Source organism: Anopheles moucheti, chromosome 3 (genome assembly GCF_943734755.1).
Source record: "Anopheles moucheti chromosome 3, idAnoMoucSN_F20_07, whole genome shotgun sequence".
In the NCBI taxonomy this organism is placed as follows: Eukaryota; Metazoa; Arthropoda; class Insecta; order Diptera; family Culicidae; genus Anopheles; species Anopheles moucheti.
This window is the reverse complement of record NC_069141.1, coordinates 21,270,252-21,288,926: the sequence shown is the minus strand read 5'-3', so window position 1 is coordinate 21,288,926 and position 18,675 is coordinate 21,270,252. Positions and strand designations below refer to the sequence as shown.

Here is an 18,675-nt window from a genome sequence, read left to right as displayed (position 1 = left end):
GATGCATATCGCGAAAGTGTAATGTAGTTCACTTTTATCTCTTCTTTTGCTTGTTTTTCTCTTCCTCTGTCTCTATCGTGTCTCTCTTTTTCTCTTTGTTATGCATGTATTATTGATTTTAGCGTGTATTTATTTTATTTCGCTACTTCAGAACGCGCGAACACAAATCGGATTTTAAAACCGTGCACATTACCATGGTGATTATAGCATACATAATTGCCACAATTGTTCGATCACTTGCGAACAACGACCCTTAAACACAAACTCTCTCTCTCTCTCTCTCTCTCTCTGTGTCTCTCTCTATGTTTCCTTTTTTAGTCCGTCATTCTTCGGAATGATTTACTAACAGATAATGCATAAACGAGTTTTGCATTTCCGTTGTTTTGTTTTTACACGTGTATTTGTAACAAAGCCCATGCCGTACGGATGCCAACATAACTAACCGAGTGCCGGTTTCCAATGCACGGAGGGAGATAATTATCGCACAAATCAGTTCAATTGCCCACTTAGTCGAGGCAGATACAGAGGCTTAATTTGCGAACGTAATTAGCTCCATGCAAGCGGCATTTCGCGGTTTGGCAGTGTCATTTTGCTCGACAAATTTTGGCAAATGGTAGCTGGCGCAAATGGCGCAAGAATCAAATTAAAAAGATTGTTCCGAAGTGCGGGTACGCAGGGGACACCCTGCATGTTTGAGTTTTAAATCCGATTTTAATAATCATGTTAAAAACCAGTCTGTACAATGTTTGTGTCATAACTATAGCTGTAGGATTAGAGAGATTAGGAAGCATTAGCCGATAGCCGATCGTAATGAGAGCCTCTGTAACATATTTGGGCGTTAAATGATAGGTTGATAACATTTCGATAACAGTACAATTATCCAACAGTGACAGAAGCATAGCGTAACGGTTAGGATTAATTTTCTCATTTGCTGACATAGTGGAAAAAGAGAAAGAGAGGGATAAATAGAGAGAGAAATAGAGAGACAAGACGAAGAGGAAAGATACCAACCAAATGTAGAATTAAATAGTTAAATAACCCCAATAGACAGCAATAGGCTCATTGTACCCAATATGAAGCACCAGCAGGGTCTGTGCGTTCGAAACCAACCCAGTTCTTGGACGCACGTTCCGTTCAGCGTTGCATGATGAAGCGATCGATTTTAAGTAACTTCCTCTTATTGTCAGCAGTTAGGCGATTCTGAATGCAGGCTTCACAAATACACATCAAAAACAAACCCGACGACACCGATAGCAGCCATGCGCGGCGTCACGGCGATAAAACGGATAAAATTAGCTAAAGCACATCGAACGTTCAGCGAAGCCGTCGCGTTCTAGAAGTCACTGATTTCCCCCTCCGTGTCCGGGTACGTGCAGTTGAACGGGTTCCGTAACCAGTGGCAGAGCGATTTGTTGTCCGCCCGGTTGCGCTTCTTCCCGCTAGCCCCACCGGCCGACTTCTGGTGCGCCCTGGATGCCGCCGATCCGAAGCTCGACTCATCGCTGTCACGTACAGTGCCCACGCTGTGGTACCCACTTTCGGCACGTCTCGAGATGCCTGAATGCTTGGACGTACGGGGTGTCGAGTCATGGCCACTGTCGTACGCTTCCGGCGTAGAGAGAGGTAGCAGCGGAAGGGTGGGAAGATTCTGTGGAGGGAGAAGGCTCGAAGTTGGTCCCTTGAGCTGACCATCATCGTCCTCACTCTGGCACAGCAGCTCGGCGAGAGGGTTCTCGCGGATGTGCGTGTGGGGTTCTTCCGATTCCATCAGCAGATCGTCCGTACTTTTCTCCAACTTTGGTAAGTTTGGGTCGGAAGCACCGTCCGGATGGCGTAGCGAAGCGTACTGCTCCATGCCCGCAATCGCCACGATCCCCGTCAGACTCGGCAGCGAGCTTTGGCTTGGTGTGCGGGACATGGTCATCGACTGCCGGCAGTCACGGCAGCGTGGACTCGGTGGACGGTAGGCCGGTTCGCTGCAGACACTCCCCGGACCAGCATTGAACCGGTAGGCAGGCTCACTGTACACGCTGTTGGTATCGCCAAGCCGGAAGGAAGGAGTCACCTCAGCCATCGCTAGCTGGGAGGTGAAGATTTCGCGTAGTCGCGCAAGTTGGTCGAATTGGCTCCTGAGAAATTAGTGAGGGCGTTAGTGAGGCAGAGTTATAAACTCTTCACACAATCTATCGTATTGAACAGGTAGCGACACTCTATTTATAAAGTTAAACTGATGATCGAATTTCTTACCTCATGTTATCGCCGATAACACAATCACTAAAGACATCTCCACCAACATTGAAGCTCGAAACGATGGACAGCTCTCCATGACTCAAGGCGCTGAGCGGATGTTCTCTGTGGGAGATCACGGCACAACAAAAAATTCTCGTCAAAAACCCTTCCAACGGCGTTCGAATGACCAACGTCACTTACCCATGCATTGCCTTGGCAATTTCGTCCTCCGTCACCTGCAGCCCACAGTCCATCATGCCGATGTTGTGGCTGTTGTGACTGTGCACACTCATCGCGTCATCTCTGGAGGCATGCCTGGAACACAGCATGTGGATGCTTTCGTGTGAGATTTCCCGCGAACCTAGCGGATCCATCAGCGGTAAGGCTGGAGGAACCTCCGACGGTCCACTGTCTTGGTCCTCTTCCTCCTGGGTGGTCCCATCCGTTTGCTGCTGCTGCTGCTGCGTGTGCGACGCCCTGTCACTCGCTTGCGACGTTGTCCGCGATCGTTCCGAGTGGTTGTCGTGAAGCGAACTCGCTACATTCGACATCTTAGACGCAGCAGTGACGGAAGCGTACAGCGGTTGACTCTGCTGCGGGTGGTGATGAAACGCGGGTTGGGTGGCTGTGTTGGACAACGTTGGCACTGACATCTGTTCCGCATCCAGACTGTAGCCCTGCTTCAGTCCTGTGCGCACGTGACTTTCGGAGCTGTTGGCAGCGATGGTAGTGGCCGCGGTGAAACCTCGCATTGCGATCGGATTCACCAGCTCATCACCGGCACCGCGATCGAGCTCGAGCGTCAGGAACCCATCCTCATCCGATCGGCTCGGTTTAAACTTTGGCAGACTGTAGGTGGTGTGGTGTTTTGTGTGCATCGGTGAGTTGTTGGCCGACATGGACTGCTGCAGCAGCTGGATGGATTGGTTTTCGACCCACTGGCGGATCATGTTCTTCTTGTGCGTATCCATAAACCCATACCCACCGGCAATGTTGGCAGCTGCGGCCGCAGCCGCCGCCGCCGAAGGTAGCTGCGAGTGAGTCGCATGCGGTTGTGCGCCCTGTGTCCGGGGACCATCGACCCACGTTTCACACTTCTTGACGTGATTGATCTCCCGCAGCAGATGGCGCGCTTCGTGCACCTTCGATTTGGACACTCGCGGACCATCGATCCACTTCTCTTCGCTGATTTGTCGCGATGGGCTTTCGCGAGCTGGCCCATGGTTGGCCGACGTACCGACGGTAGTGACCGGCGGACCCGCATTCGGACGTCTCATGGGCGAACCCTTTGGCGTTGGGATGTTGGAGCCTTTACTGACGCCAGACACATGCTTAAAGGCTCCCGCTATCACTTTGGGCGAGGCATGCTGGGACGCTATTTGAATGGCGTTCGAGACGAGGTCCGCGCCTGGAACCTGCTGGTGAGCGTACGGGTGCTGGTTGCGCTTAAGACTATCGGTACGTCCAGGAACTACGGTGGCAGCGTTACTCGCGACGGGAGCACTCGTTGTTTGAGCTGTTTTATTTGGGGAGTAAATACATCAACGTACAGTGTGTCGATAACTACCTTCGTGATGAAGTACTGAAAATGTTAAACTATCGCAACCTACCTTTGGAAGCATTTGCCGCAGACGCTTTCTTCTTCGGTGAAGGTGTCGCCGTACAGGGTCCCTTTTCCGCCACCGAACCCTTGAGTGCCTTGTTCATGGCGCACCGATTGTCGCCCGAGTTGAGGCTGGGAAGATACACGGGAGGATGCTCCCCGTCCGTTGGATCGTCGCACGGTCCCATGTAGATGACGGTGTCCTGCGAAAAGTCCGAGCTGGAAGGATCCGGTCCCTCGGACGATCCACCCGACTGATGTCCGGTGGATCCACTGTTCAGTCCTTTGTCTCCTAGCAGGTGGTTCCGTGGCCGTAGTCTTCGTCGCATCCGATGGATGCGTGAGGCAAGCTGAATGGTCGTGAGCGTGTCCGTATGTGTCTGTTTGTTGGGGGAGAGATAGAGTCCGGTGGTTAAGTCTTTTGCAGGGGCATTCAGCATCCAGCTAGCTGAATTTACCTGTGTGTGAGCTACATGGGCCACCACAGCCACATGGCAGGTGATCGGTGCAAGGCAGTCTCGTAGTATAGGTGTCAGCGGATGGTCCCTGTTTGGGGGATGCTTTTGGCCACTCAGTATTGCCAAGAGAACGTTTCCGATTCCGGACAGTGGTAGACCTCCGTTGCGGTTCGCACAGCCACCGAGATCGATTAGATGCAGACGGCTTCTTCCTCCTTCCACTGTACGTTGGACATTCGAACAACGAATCGAATTAAAGTAATCTTCCGAGGCAATGTCCTGCCATTTCTCATCGATACTTACCGCCTCGCTTTCCCGATAAGCTGTACTGGTAGACGTGCAGCGTGTAGATTAAGGCCGGCTCGAAATTGCACTGCGATCGTCCCGATAGGGCCAGATCGAGAAAGAGTGCCGCCCGTTCCGCTGTGGGCGCCCGCAATTCCGTCGGTCGGCCAAGAAAATCGCCCCTCAAATACATCCCGGGGGAGTCATCCGATTCTGTGGGAAAAAGGGGTAAAGCAGGCGGGGGAAAAAAGGATTTGCTTAATAAATCGTTTTTTTTTTTTTGGAAAATCACAAAAGCGAACCGATTGTTTCCTTTCCTTTCTCTTATCGCTTTAATTTTGATAAACGGAACGAACTTTTTTCGTAATCGATTTATGACGAAATTGAAACTTGTTTTCGTTTCCCAAATTGCCGAAAAACTGCATATGCGGCCCAGAATATTAGGGTGGTTCCATTTCGTTCCTATTTCCCTTTGGAACTCCGGAAGGACTATCGATTATAGCACATGTGTGATTGGGGGCGGAAAAAAAACCTTTTCTTTCTTTTCTTCGGTTCCTTGGCAAGAAGCATCATCACGTGCAGGACATTTGTCTCTTAAGGGGTGCGTCGGAAAAACCTGTGCCATCAGCCTGTATCCTCCCTCGATCCCTTTGTCACATCTTTACCATCTTTACCATAAATAAAATCAACCTTATCAAAATTCCAAACACACACACACCAGCACCTCACCTCACTCCTGAAGGCTATTCTTTCTGATTATTTCGTTGGGTTGACAAAACTCCCCATAAACCCAGCTGTGCCCGTCCTTTAAAGGTTGCTCACCCCGGGAAGGAAAAAGGAATATAAGAAAAGGTTGACTCTTTTGGAAACAAGCACCTCTGTTCAATGGTGGCAGGTGAGTAAAATGTTGCGAAAATCGATTGCTAGCGACAAACGGGACATTCCGGGACGTTAAATAACACATCCACACGGCCGAATCCAGGTGGCAGTGGATGAATTACGGTTTCCATGACAGTGGTAGGAGCCATCATCTCGCAATGCTACCAATTACACAACCTCCGCATCAGGAACCTCGGGAGGCCAGCTGTGGGAGTTTAGAATTAGTTCTCAGTCTATCAGTGTTCGGCAAAATTCCGCACGTCCGATCTGGGGCAGAAATAGAAAAATGGATGTTGACGAAACGAGAAGAGTAAAAAAAGGGATACTAGATACTAGATAGAAGAGTAAAAAGGGATCGATCGAAACACAGAAAAGCATTGGGCGGGCAAGAGTAAATCGTTTGACGATTATGAGGGTTCTAACGAGGGTCTTGTGCTTCTCGTGTCCTCGTGTCATGCTAACCAACTGGGAGCACCCGGGATGGCGAGTCCGAAAGGGGGGGGTGAGCAATTTACGAAAAGGGGAAACTTCCCTTTTTTGTCGTTGTTGTGTCCATCCGCACGGCAACACAACTGGACATTTATAAATGATTTGATTGAAAGGCAGCACTGGATTGTAGGTTAGACAACGGGTCCAGATTTTCCAGACATTCCACTACCGGGTTCCTGGTGGGTGTGTGTGTGTGTGTGGTTTTTTTTTACTTCTCTCTTCGCTGCTCTTGTTCGGATGTGTATCCTTTTGCGCAGGATGTCGTCCCGGTCCCGGACAAGCTATTGGGCAGATTGAGCTGTTTGTTTGTTTGATTGATGATGATGGTCACAATGATGATGATGGTGATGGGTGGGTATGGACGATGCAAAAGGGAAATAAGTCCAAAACCTGCCCACCATCGTGCAGACCGAGCAGCAGTGATCAATTTCTTTCGAGCAGCAGGAAGGAGTCAATTTTCGAAAACATAGTTGAGTCACCTACATGTAACTAGCTCTAGCGGACAGCGGACAGTGTCTCGCTGCATTATTCTACTTTGTTAGCTTAAACCATTAAACCAACGGTTGACAGTTGCAGCATTGCAGCAATTTGATCAGATAATGGAAAATTAAGTTGTTGAATCGTTTTTCGCTAGTTCGGTACTTCGTTTTTTTTGTTGCAAAATCGGAGTTGTTAAAAATCAATCAGAAATGAAGTTTTCCGATGGCAAAAGATACGGCAAAGGGACACAAGTAATAGCCAACGATAGGGTACGTTTTTCTCCCATGTCCGCATTTTTTTTGTTCCTTCCCACTTCCCGGGTCGGTCATGAAACCGATTGTCGACTCAATTGATCGACCATCAAAAAGCGTCTATTATCCGCGTATCGGCAACTGCGGCATCGATCGGCCCATTAGCAAATCAAAAAGATATAAATCTTTATTCTGTTCGTTTCGCATTGAACGCGAACCGTTTGCCGTTCCGTTTTGGAGCAGGTTCGTTCGTCTTGCAGAATTATCACACAGAAAAAGGGATGTAGTTGATTTGAGATTGATTTTTCGCGTCTCGCTTCGTGCAACGGGAGCCCTTTTTTTTCTCCTTTTTTGTCTGTGCTCCGAAAGTGAACCTCTTGAGCGATGCAGCGAGGTGACGCAAAAATTTCCACCTTGTCTATTTCGGGACGGTTTGAGGGTTGTGTGTTTGGCCAATTTAAATGCTATCACAAACGGTCATTACCGGTTTGTTTGGCGTGCTTGAAAACGTTCCAAGGAAAAGGGAGAAACCATTCAAGCAAGGGTACAAATGATAATGGGCAAATCATTACGGTAATGAGCTGAAGTGTACCAATTTATCGCGAGGTAAGCTGCAGCGAGCTTGGCCAAGTTGTTTTGCATAATAAGCGTTAGGTGATTGATATTTACTGTGAAGCGGTTTGCAGGTGAAAAAGAATATCCCTTTGCGAGTAATTGGTGAAAATTAAATACCACACTTTCATCGCCCTTTGCGCGAGTGTCGTTCTTCCGCATCGATCGATTTTGATATCGACGGTGAACGATGCGCCCCCTGATCGGGATCATGTTCGACCAGGTTTTGTCGTGGTTGATGTTGCTCCCACCCGCGGAATCTAGGGGAGTGGACCGGCAAATGGTCCGCTCCCGAAAAACCGATGTCAACAGTAATGAAATCAAATAAATACAATAATTGTTCAAGCGTCCTGATTGCCGCCATTTGCGGGCGGTATACAGTCTGCATACCACACGCCACGTCAAGTGCTTTATTTACGGTTCACTGTACCAAGAGTGGCAGCATGATGTTCGCAACGTACCGAACATGGACATCGAACGTTGCTGGAATTATGTTGCCCTTTCTGCGGAATGAACCTTCGCTTTCGATTTTGGAACTTGCACCGGTGGACATCGCCGTTTGGGAAATGGGACGAATGCAACGCCGCAGGATGGTGTTTTCTGCCCGAAACATGATTATTGTCGTCTGGACTGATATCGAACGTTTCGGACACATGGGACGTAAAGGCCCACCGCACCACCAACCGACCATTGGAAATGATAAATGTTGATGCTATTAGTGAATTATTAAACAATTAATTTATACTCCCTAATCTGGGATGGTTGCGTAAAACGGGGAAGATGGGATGGGGATGGTACTGACTCGTATGCCTATGCTGTGTGACACTGGCTTATCTGATGAGCTAATGCGCGTATGGGCTAATCCCGCCCGTTAGCTGCAGGTGGAGCAGTTGATGTTTAAGCCTACTTGAGCCGGTCATGACAGGTCCAGTGGGTGCGGGTGCAGATTCGGGATGATATGAATTTGTAGTGGAGTCTGGTAATTTTGTGCTCAAATCGCGTGTAAAGAATGCTGGTCACATTGGGCTGTTGTGCTAACAAACCGCGGACATAATGCTTTGACGTTTACAAAAATCTATGAATTCAAAGTAATTCGTGTATAAATAAAATAAAAATTAAATTATTAACTACTATAAGATTTTACTTTAGACGCTTAGTTAAGTTTAACATTTTCAATTGGTAACACTTTTTTTTACATTGTAAAATATTTTGGTTATGTAGACATCAGTACATAGCTAAAGCGCCTAAAGGTATGCAATTTTGGTACACAAATGAATTAGTAGCTACTAAGATCATAATTGCTTCAATTTTTACTTCCACGTTTCACAATTTGATGTTACTTTGTATAACTGAGAATATGTTTTAATATTACCAATTAAATGTCTATTATTTAATTTAATGAATAATATTTAATAGTTACGAAATATTAATGATCGTTTTTCATAAGCGAGTTTTTCAACGTTTGATCGTGCAAATAAAATGGTTTTTCATCCAGAAAAAACATTGCTTTTAATGCGAAGACGACGATGTGCATAAATTAACTCCAGAAATCCCGATGTTAAAACACAAAATTTAAACCCACCCACATACGGCACCGAATACACCAGGTGCACCGTGGTAAAGCGGGGTAAAGACATACTGCTCTTCCGGTGGAACGATTTTAATTGGAATTTTACCATCATCGTACTCCTGCTGATCATCGCCATCGGATGCAGGAATGTCAATTATCTACGTACCGCTGTCCGGTGCGAATAATTGTCAAATATTTATCTCGTCCCCCCGATCGCGCCGATCGTTCCGCCCCGGGTGAAAAATCTTAACGTTGGAGGGAGAGAGGTGAAAATGAGATTTTCCTCCCGTCACACACACATACGCTCAACGATTGTTCGAAAGCGGAATTTTTGCAACGATTTTGTTGCTTTGTTTTCGGTGATTTGGTTGGGCGAAGATAAATTAGTCGTTGCTGCCGATTTTGTGTGGCAGTGCTTCTAAAGATTTGTGTGCGGAATGCAGATTTGAATTTCACCTTGCACTGTGTGCACTGTTGAGTGCAAAACTGATCTAACACGCTTTTGAAATGAATGTGTATTGCTTTTAGTAGACCATTTGAAATGATATGATTACACGAACAAACAAACACTTCACTCGCAAAAGCACCCTGTTATCAAAAATGCTCAACTGCACGATAATCGGTGCACGAAATTTCGTGTAACACGAATTAAAATCACATTTGTGATATTTAACACACACAAAAAACACACACACAAACCTCCTCAATTCACTTTACGACCCACCCGCACGCTCTCGCTTGAACGTGTAACAAAGCGGAAACAAAGCGAACTGCAATAATATTTTATTATCCTCATGAATTCATTATTATTATCATTTCACCGTTCAGCTTTTACGTAAAACGGCACGGCACGGCAGGAACCGTTTACCTTTTGCAAACCGCGAAACCGTTCTTCTTCTTTTATCGGTGTGTGCACTTCACCTGGCGGGAGCGAGAAGTAGAGATGGAAGTTATCCGTCGGTGGCTTACGAAGGCTTCGAAGGGAGTTTCTGTAGCGAATTTTCCACAATTGGCTTCCGATGCCGGTGAGGGGTTTTGGTGTACAAGCCCTTAATCATTTACTGCGAGGGTTTTAATTCTTTGGGTACACTGTTCCGGCCGTCTCCGAACCAAATTGGTAACCGGATGCGTGCTGCAGAGTTTATTGCTGCCGTACTAGGATTAGGTTGCGTTTTGGTGATTTTTTTTTTCCATGTACACCGATGTAAAATAGTAACCAGGACGAGGAAGTTTTTCTTTACAATACAATTTTAGTGCTAACTTCGAAGGATGTGGATGCGATTCGTGAAGTACGATGAGTACATTATTAATTACTCACAACTGGTCTGTTTAAATTATTAGCGGTCACTCAACCGGAATCGCCAGAATGGAAGGGCTTAGGTTTCAAAGCCACATCATTAAACAATCATGAAACCTTCCATCCGTGGGTGGAGGCAAATAAATTTTACAAAAACAAAGAAAAAACCAATAAAAGTTCTGCGTTGCGCACGAACAGTTAAAATCATTGCACATCATAAACAAAGTTTTAAAAGTAGAATTTGAAGCTGAAAATCTATGCCTGGATGGTAAAACGTTTACTTCACTTCGCGCACGGTAACAATCACCATGAGCTACCATAATTTTCGTTGCTATAAAAATACGGACTCCACTTGGATTGGATCATTAGCTTGAACTGCACTCAGTGCTCACAAAAAAAAAAGCGAGAGACCACAATTCATTGGAACCAAGGACCAAAAATGACAAAATGCGTACACTCGAATGGTGCGCTCGTAAAAATGGCACAATCGTAAAACTGATATTCATAAACTTTATGCCACTCGATAGGCATTTAACGTGGTTTGTGTGTGGTTAGTGGGTGAAAGAGTCCATCATTAGCTGGATAATGTTTTATGGAGTTTTAATCTGTTTTTCGCTATCGGGTGTTGGTGTCCCGGGTTTTTGCAACCATCGCAAGACACAACTGCCTTCGGGGCAACGGCTTACATTAGCCTGAGTTTGTGGTCGAGAGAAAAAAATATAATACCCCATCCAATCTTTAAGTCCATTGTAGGCACACGGAAACGCACCGATGATTGACTGTTTTCCGGGGGGTTTCTTCAGGTTTCCCTTTAGAATTTGCCAACATTGTCGCGCAAAAAAAAAAACGCAACGAAAAGGATATTTCGCCAAAAGGATTTATTTGAATAGGCGGAAAGTAGTAAAAATTTAAGCAGTAAAAAAGGAAATACTTTCCGTCCCTGAGGCAATGAATGCATAAAGCAAATGGAAACGCATTTGAGACGCAATTAAAAGGAAATAGATGGAGTGCCTTCGGTGTGAGTGTTTGTGTTTCTGAGCCGTTTTCGAAGGTAGACATTCAAACGAAGGCCCCGAGTTCCGGTAATCCGCTGCGTCTCTTGGGAAGTTTTGTTCGTGCACTCTCGTACACCCTCGAGGGGAAAATTCTGGACTCAATATTTTGAGCTGTAGGAGTGGATCGCGTGTGGAGGACAGCGAGGTTTGGGGATTTGGTTTAAACAAAAGGAAAACACCACCACCCGCTTGGCAGGAAGTGTAGAAACCGTGGGCAAATTGCATCGCAGTAGCACTGACGCAAAGCTAATCGACTGTTCGTGCCTCAAGGTTTGGATATAATCAAGGTGAACTAGGGGAGGGGGAGGAGGAAAACTAGGACAGTGGGAGAAAGGAGCAAAGCAAAGGCGACGGCCAGTAGCCGTAGGTTGCATAAATGAATAGAAAAGGGATTATCATTTCTAGCGTAAAGTTCATTGTTCCGAGCTAAGTACCGAAACTGGAAGTAATATTTGTGAAGAGTGGAAAAACTCGAAGAAAACAGCCTACTATGGACGGGAATGGTAATGAAATAAACTGCTGGTTTTTATTCACTTTTACCTACCTCAATACCGTGTAAGAAGTATCAGTACAAGTATCATAGCTGCACTAGGGCAGGATGAAGGACGATTTGAAATAAGTAGTTCCATATCTATCAGCGTTAAAGAATGTTCGCATGTATAAGAACTCCAAGCATGACTCTTAGAGAAATACATAGAAGCTTAATACTAACTTTGAATGCTTGAACCTTGTGGAAAATGTGGGAAAATCAAATATTCGAGTTAGAAAGAAATTACAAAACTTTCTAAACATTTGCCAATACAGAAGAAATAATTTTAAACATTTCAAATATTTAGCGTTTAAATTATCTACTAAATTTATTGTAGCACCATCTGTTGTAAAATATCACAACGACTAATAAAACACGTTTAAATATTATGTATTTCTTACATCAACTAAACTCGAATAATTTAGCGAATTTTATTGCAATTGAGAACAAAAATTACTGCAATTTTCATAATAACACATGTAACACAAATAAATCTTTGCTCTTTAGAATGCTTTAATACGAATCGACTAAAGGTGTCTAGCCCTTGTTTGTTTCGTAAAGTGGGTGGAAAATTTAATTTGCACACAAACAGACAACTAAATCATGCAGTTCAATTGTGCTCACCACTAATGAGCTGCAACCCCGGGGTGAGCTACAAAACCGTCCAGTCTTAGCGATTCGACTGTAAGCGTGGGTAGTAACTACGCTAGCACCAGCGTATGAAATTGGAAGCTGTTTACTGCATCCGTACCGGCACAGTGCAGCGCACCGGTCAGCTTAAAGTATTTAGTCTTGGGAGAAAGAAACTAATTGAAACTAACGAAACTTTTTCCCCATCGGGACCGACCGTGTGTCCGACAAGCGCCAAACAACCACACAAGCTTGAAGTGGATTCTCGCTTTAGGTTGGTACGGGTTCGGTGCAGGAAAAACAAGGCTTTGGAATTAAAAACTTTTAATCTTCGGTCGGGCATATTGCGACTGAAGGTGCCGTTTTCTTTCTGTTTCCTGCCCCACTACTCTCGTATGCATTAGCTTCCGGAGTGTAGTTTTTCATTTTTCGGAGCCTTTTTCTAACACGTTTTCTCAGCAAATAGTAATTCGTGGAAAATTCCGGCATGTTCGCAGAAAGGTAATCCCTTTTTTCTCTGGATTGCAAAAGGGTTTTTTTTGTATTTTTTCGCTTTTGGATAAAGAGGACTTCACACTGGGCAAAGTATTTCTTATTCATATTTTAATCGCCAGGTTTTATGATTATGGAAATTCTTTTTGCTAAAGAATATTCTATATCCAGCTTAATTGGATCGAAAGAAAAAGCAAACTCATACTAGTTCTCTAGGTCATGTGGTATTACCTTTAAGGTTTATATTTTCCACCTACGACATCAATTCAGGAGCTTGATGCAGGAATAAAAAATCCCCCCCAAAAATCCAAGCATCCCCGAAACCCGCCCTCACTGGGCCCGGGGTTGTTATCCCTTCAGGCACAGAAAATGGGTAAAGTGGGAGAGTAAAATCCCGGAAAACCCTCGGTATGATTAACAGGATACATGAAAATTCACTTTTATCTAGCCACTTCTTGTGCACTCACAGGCACAAGCGAATGTTGCCACTAATCCAATGAGTGGTTGACTCCGGGTTGGTGGTTTCTATCCTCGTATCCGTTGCCCGTTCCGTTTCGTTGTTTTATCGATGCGAGATGATGTCGTGCGAGGCCATACACTTTCCTTCAATTACTTCCAATCCCATCGAGCATCGGGACGTGCGTTCGGGTTGACGTTGTTGTCTCGCCGACCCAGGACACAGGTACCGTGAAGGGTGTCAGTCAACGTGGGAGATAGCTGGGGCCGGGACGGGGACATGTTATTCTTGACTGCATGACTGTGACGACACAGATAAAAACCGGACCGGCCGGGTGGTGGTAACATTCGCGTCTGCCGAAACGATACTCCACGGTGCCAGCGTGTGACAGTTGGCTCGGGAAACATGAAGCCCGTGCAGCTGTTTTCATTCGCCAACACCTACCCGATCCGGATCCGGTTCATTGTGTCGGATCGTCATATTTTTGATGTTCATTTTCGGTGCGGTGTTGTTTTTTTGTTTTTGTTTTGGAAGGGAAGCGGTGGCAAAAATTGACGAGCGTGGCCCTAGAACCGGCGTGGCGAAGTGGTAAAGCGGTACCAAGCCATTCGACTCATCAGCTGCATCAGTTTACAGCGGGTTGTAGTGTTTTTCTTTCAGCCGAAAAAGGGTAGTGAAATATAAAATTTAACTACATACATTGCAAACAAAAACAAGCACACCGTACATTTGGCGACGTCGACGACGGGGGCGAACCGTTCCGTCCATTGCAAGCAGCAAGTTTCCGGTTACAAGGGAACATTGTACACAGAAATTGTAGCTTGTTTTCCCTTTTTTTTTGGGGTTGCTCCGAGCTTGTGGGGCGATGAGAGGCTAGGCGCGGGCAAGGCAAGACACAGAGCTAACAATTTGTCAACGATTTAGTCCGAGCTGTCGTGCATTCCGGTGTCGCATTTCAGACAAATGCAAAATTGTGTACATGCCACAGAAATGTAATACGTTATTGGCATGCTGCTAAGGAAGGGGGTTTGTTTCTGCGCGGGTTTACTTCCTTGCCATTTGAGAACACCGATACACCGGGTCAGAGAAGCAGCTTTTTTGTTGTATCAATTTTTATTGACTTCCCATGGACGGTACAGGTGGAGAAAGTCGGAAGAAATAGTTCACTTTATTCTCTGGAGTGCTGTTTACGATGCACTTGATGAGGCATGCCCGTGGTCAAGATTGTACGGCGGATGTTTTATCTGTCCAAAAAGCTTGTTCAATAACCGACCCGTCAGCAGGGTTGTGTAGCTTTACCCATCGTTTATTATCTTGATTGGCTTTTGATGACGCTGGGTCACATGTGCATAAGAGGATTACAGCGCAAACTGTGGTACGTTATTGATAAACTCCCAGAAGCTCCATTAAAAGCTGCATGATTGGACAGCTACAACGGTTGTGTCATCCTTCCCCCGGATGCCCGATGGATGCAAGTGAATTTTATTATGACAAACCTGTCAGCGACACTGCTACCCATCTCTGCCACAAATCATCGATGAATAAATTATCCATCAAAAGGACGATTATTACGAGCAATTTGTACGGGGAGGCGATAATAAATGTAAAACAAGTATGCAACTGTTTGCACTGGGTGGGCAGAGGTCAGCATGATCCGGTGTGTGTTGTGGGATATTTTTTTTTGCTACACTTCATACAGGAGATTCACAGTCTGTTTGATGAAGCACGTGTCGACAAATATGAAAAATAGCTTTAGTGGATGAGCTACGTGCATGCAAAACTCTACCCACCGTCCCTGAGTTGATGGGAGTTTTTTACGTGCAGAAGTTGACACATCGAAAGGGAATAAGCCCCGATCTGCAAGCTTTCAACTTCATCCCGTATTCCACGTTTCTAGCTGCAGCGTGTTAGGTCCATTGTTTGGGAGTGTGATGTGAGCAGAAGGACTCACACGATAAGGGGGTCCCTTCCGGGTGGAATAAGTGATTAATTACCTGTCGCATGTCCGGCTAGCAGATCCCGCGAGGATGAGCCCGGTTTCGTGGCGTTCACGCCGAGTGCACTGACACGCACGGAAAAGCGGGCGCCCGATTTTTGACGTTTCTCATTAATACCCTTGTACAGCCACGAGATGGCGCACGGTATCGCGCCGAGATCTCCCGGGGGAGACGTCACCGTGCCGAACATGGTGCGTGATTGACCTGCAACAAGCAAATGGATTATGGATTTATTGTGGTTACTATAGGTACGATATGCTATTTGTATTTAGTGGGATGTAAAGCTATTGCTCACAGATGGCGCTGTGAAATTTATGCATAATTCTCTCAGATGTCAAATGAATGTTACTTTGATGATTCTGAGATTAGTTTGAAGGTGTAAACATTTAGTTTTTAATGAGATAAATTTATAAACGTAACGAAATTAAAGTTGATTTATTATAATACAGTATTTCTACAAGGTTATGCCCACCATTTTTTTTTTAACAAAATTATCTTGAATCTTTAAACATTTTTACCAAAGAGATATCAAATAAAACCGAAATAACAAAAGAGATACATTCATTCGAAATACGAAGAAAAAAAGCATGCTTCGCAAGGACTAAAAAGCTTTAGGCGCCCGAGGCGTAACGCCAATTGGATGGTATGTCTGGTGACAAATCTAAGGAAACGTGAGAACAAATGGGATTTCACGAAAACAAAAACAGAAACCCAGTACCCATTGCTAACACGGTACACAAAATTGTGCGCCCGTAGGGAACGTAGGGCCTGCTTTTGTGGAGGATCGGTATTCAACCGAACTTGAACACATTTTTCGAAACAAAAACTTGCAAATGCAATAAAAACGGACAAACAACATTTCTCCATCGGTAGGTTAGACGTTTGAACATCGATCTATCGGGCGATGTACATTCTTTTTTACTTCCCCGACCACTGCCGGCAGCTAGATATTGACATCCCTTTTAAATTTAGCCTACTCCTGTCCTGCCAGGCACGTTATTATGCCGGCTGGTTTGTGCCGTTCCTTTATATTGTTTCGTGCGCCTATCAACGCAGCGCACTCACACATAGCGCTTTCACGCCGTATCATCGGTATGAGATGCTGCAAGCGATTTATCTTGCAGTGAAAGTGGAATAAATTTTCACCACCCACCATGCGCCTCCATCGAGCCGAGCGCATACGAACGCCAAAAGGGGAAATACTTTTTCGCCCGCGCCTGTCGCGCTAGAAGTACAAGTGTAACGGCAGCTGTGACAAAACTTCCGAATTAAAAAAGAGAAACAAGCAGGCGGGGAGAAAAAAAAACTGTCGCACAAAACGGGAACGCCTTGCGGGAACGTGGCGTGTGCAAACTTTGGTGGAAAAGGTTTTTTGCATGTTGCATACACCGCCGCACACGGGCGGTACCGTTTTCGATTGCCTTTAGGGTGCAAAAGGGTCGTTTGTGGTCCGGTTCGAAGAAACACAGGGTCTTTGGTGGGTGGGGTGGCTGGCGGACGTTTGACGAAACTTTGCGATTAAACTTTGTCCACTTTGGTACAATCCGGGTCTAACACAGCGAGCGTAAGGAATGGGACAAATTGTTTGGCGAGTGGTAAAGGTATAACCATAACAGCATGCACAGAGGGGGGAGGGGGGGAGAGCGAGAGAGGGACACCATTGCGCAAAGTGTCAACAGTGACGCAGTTGAAGCAGAAGCACTCGTATGCCTTCTATTGCAGCAAAAGGAAGGGTTTTTTTTTGTCGTTGTTGCTTGGCTTGTCTAACCGTGCATCTTGTGCGTGGTGAAGATTTGAGCTGTGCACGACAACGATGCACCTGGATGCACGCTCAATGGACAATCTTGACACAGAACGCTCCCAGCCAAAAGGAAACGTCTTCTTGTGAATGGATTGGTGCAGCAGATGTTGCATTACTTTGTTATGAAATTGTTAAGCCGTTTACACGTCCACAGTTCAGACAAGTTTTAAGTAGTTTCGGTCGAAAGGTAAACGGTCGTACGGGAGGATTATCGACGTCTCTTTACATTGGTTTGTTAGCACAGTCAAGTTGTGATGACTGATCGTGGGCGAAGAGGACGTTTTAACTGTAAAATACTACTCTTTAGTGGAAGAGAAAGCAACTCAAAATAAAAAAAAAAAACTACGCATGAAAGAGTTCTATTTAAATGCACATTAAACACACCTGCACCCGGGTATCCTAGCGATAGAAGACATCCGTCTGATCCTTCCAGTACGGCCGGTATCACCTCTGACAGTGCCGTCCCGCAGATGTCTTGCTGTAAGTGGAGACAGGAGAGAAGAGATGATGGTTAAAAGCAATGTAATACGTCTGTCTGTGCTTCGGTCCGGTGCATCAGCGCTATCAGAAATCGGCCGGATTATAGCTTTCACTTTAATCCCTGAAATATTACTAATGCCCAAACTGCGCTGAAAGTGTTCAATATTCCCTACCCCCACGCCATCTCGGTGCAATCGGAAGAAAAGTTTGCACCGACACCTGCTTTCCTTCGTTAAATTAACACCGTTACATCGATTCCCGGCATCAACATCGGTCGATGGTGCTGGTTTTACGGGCACGGGCAGACCCGCCTAGCGCCTAGCGCCTCGGGATGATTTTGTATTAAGATCACGTTTTTCATTAGCCAACTTTTTGTCACCTTGGCCGTTATTATCATATTTCGTGCCATGGCTTGGGTGAGGATGATAAAGATGATGGCGGTAGTATCGTTCCGAGCGTCTGGCAGATGGTAACGACGATATGGTGCTGAACGTTGTTACCGTAAACGGAAGGAATGAAGGTGATTGTCTACTTTACTAAGGAAGCTTACGCTTAGCTTGATGGTATTTTTTAAAATGGGGAAATTGAACTGATAACAAGGTACGGAGACGATGCTACTGTGAAATAGATAACGTGTAAAGAGTTGGACATTTTGTGGAATTATTTAACTTATGGTAAAATACTAATATAGCTCAGCTTGAAATTTCATGCACCGTCATTTTTACATAGCATACATGTAGGCGCACAATACATGACTGTATTGGTCAATTTATTTTATTCAAATTGCGAATTAGTTGACCGTTGGTGGTTTTATTAATTTTTAATAATTTTGTTTTTCAGTGTACAAGTGCGTTTCATCATTTAATGTTTTATTAAATTCTACCACTTGTCTACCTTGTTACAAAACTGCGCCTAAAGTAATGCAATTCTCATGCCTGAAATGCTTTTTAACTTTTTTTCAAACTAGAAAGTAACTACCATGACACAGTCTTAACTCACATTTGATATTTTATGGTTTGAAACAATGTAAAGACGCCCCATTTCAAGTATGGTTTCTTAATGCAATAAAACGAAATCAAAA

At 45.2% G+C, this 18,675-nt stretch overlaps 1 protein-coding gene across 1 annotated transcript in view; it reads right to left on the bottom strand.

Annotated features, from left to right (window-relative positions):
• Positions 1 to 381: 381 nt before the first annotated feature.
• Positions 382 to 18,675, bottom strand: part of LOC128305101 (kinesin-like protein CG14535) — an 87,940-nt gene continuing 69,646 nt past the window's right edge. Inside the window, exons 6-13 of the mRNA XM_053042402.1 lie at positions 17,499 to 17,592; positions 15,311 to 15,517; positions 4,594 to 4,788; positions 4,291 to 4,511; positions 3,840 to 4,212; positions 2,431 to 3,745; positions 2,248 to 2,352; positions 382 to 2,129 (exon numbers count right to left, since the gene is read on the bottom strand). Of these exons, the coding sequence (XP_052898362.1) occupies positions 1,334 to 2,129; positions 2,248 to 2,352; positions 2,431 to 3,745; positions 3,840 to 4,212; positions 4,291 to 4,511; positions 4,594 to 4,788; positions 15,311 to 15,517; positions 17,499 to 17,592 (3,306 nt within the window). The 3' untranslated portion in view covers positions 382 to 1,333. The remainder of the gene's footprint in view (positions 2,130 to 2,247; positions 2,353 to 2,430; positions 3,746 to 3,839; positions 4,213 to 4,290; positions 4,512 to 4,593; positions 4,789 to 15,310; positions 15,518 to 17,498; positions 17,593 to 18,675) is intronic.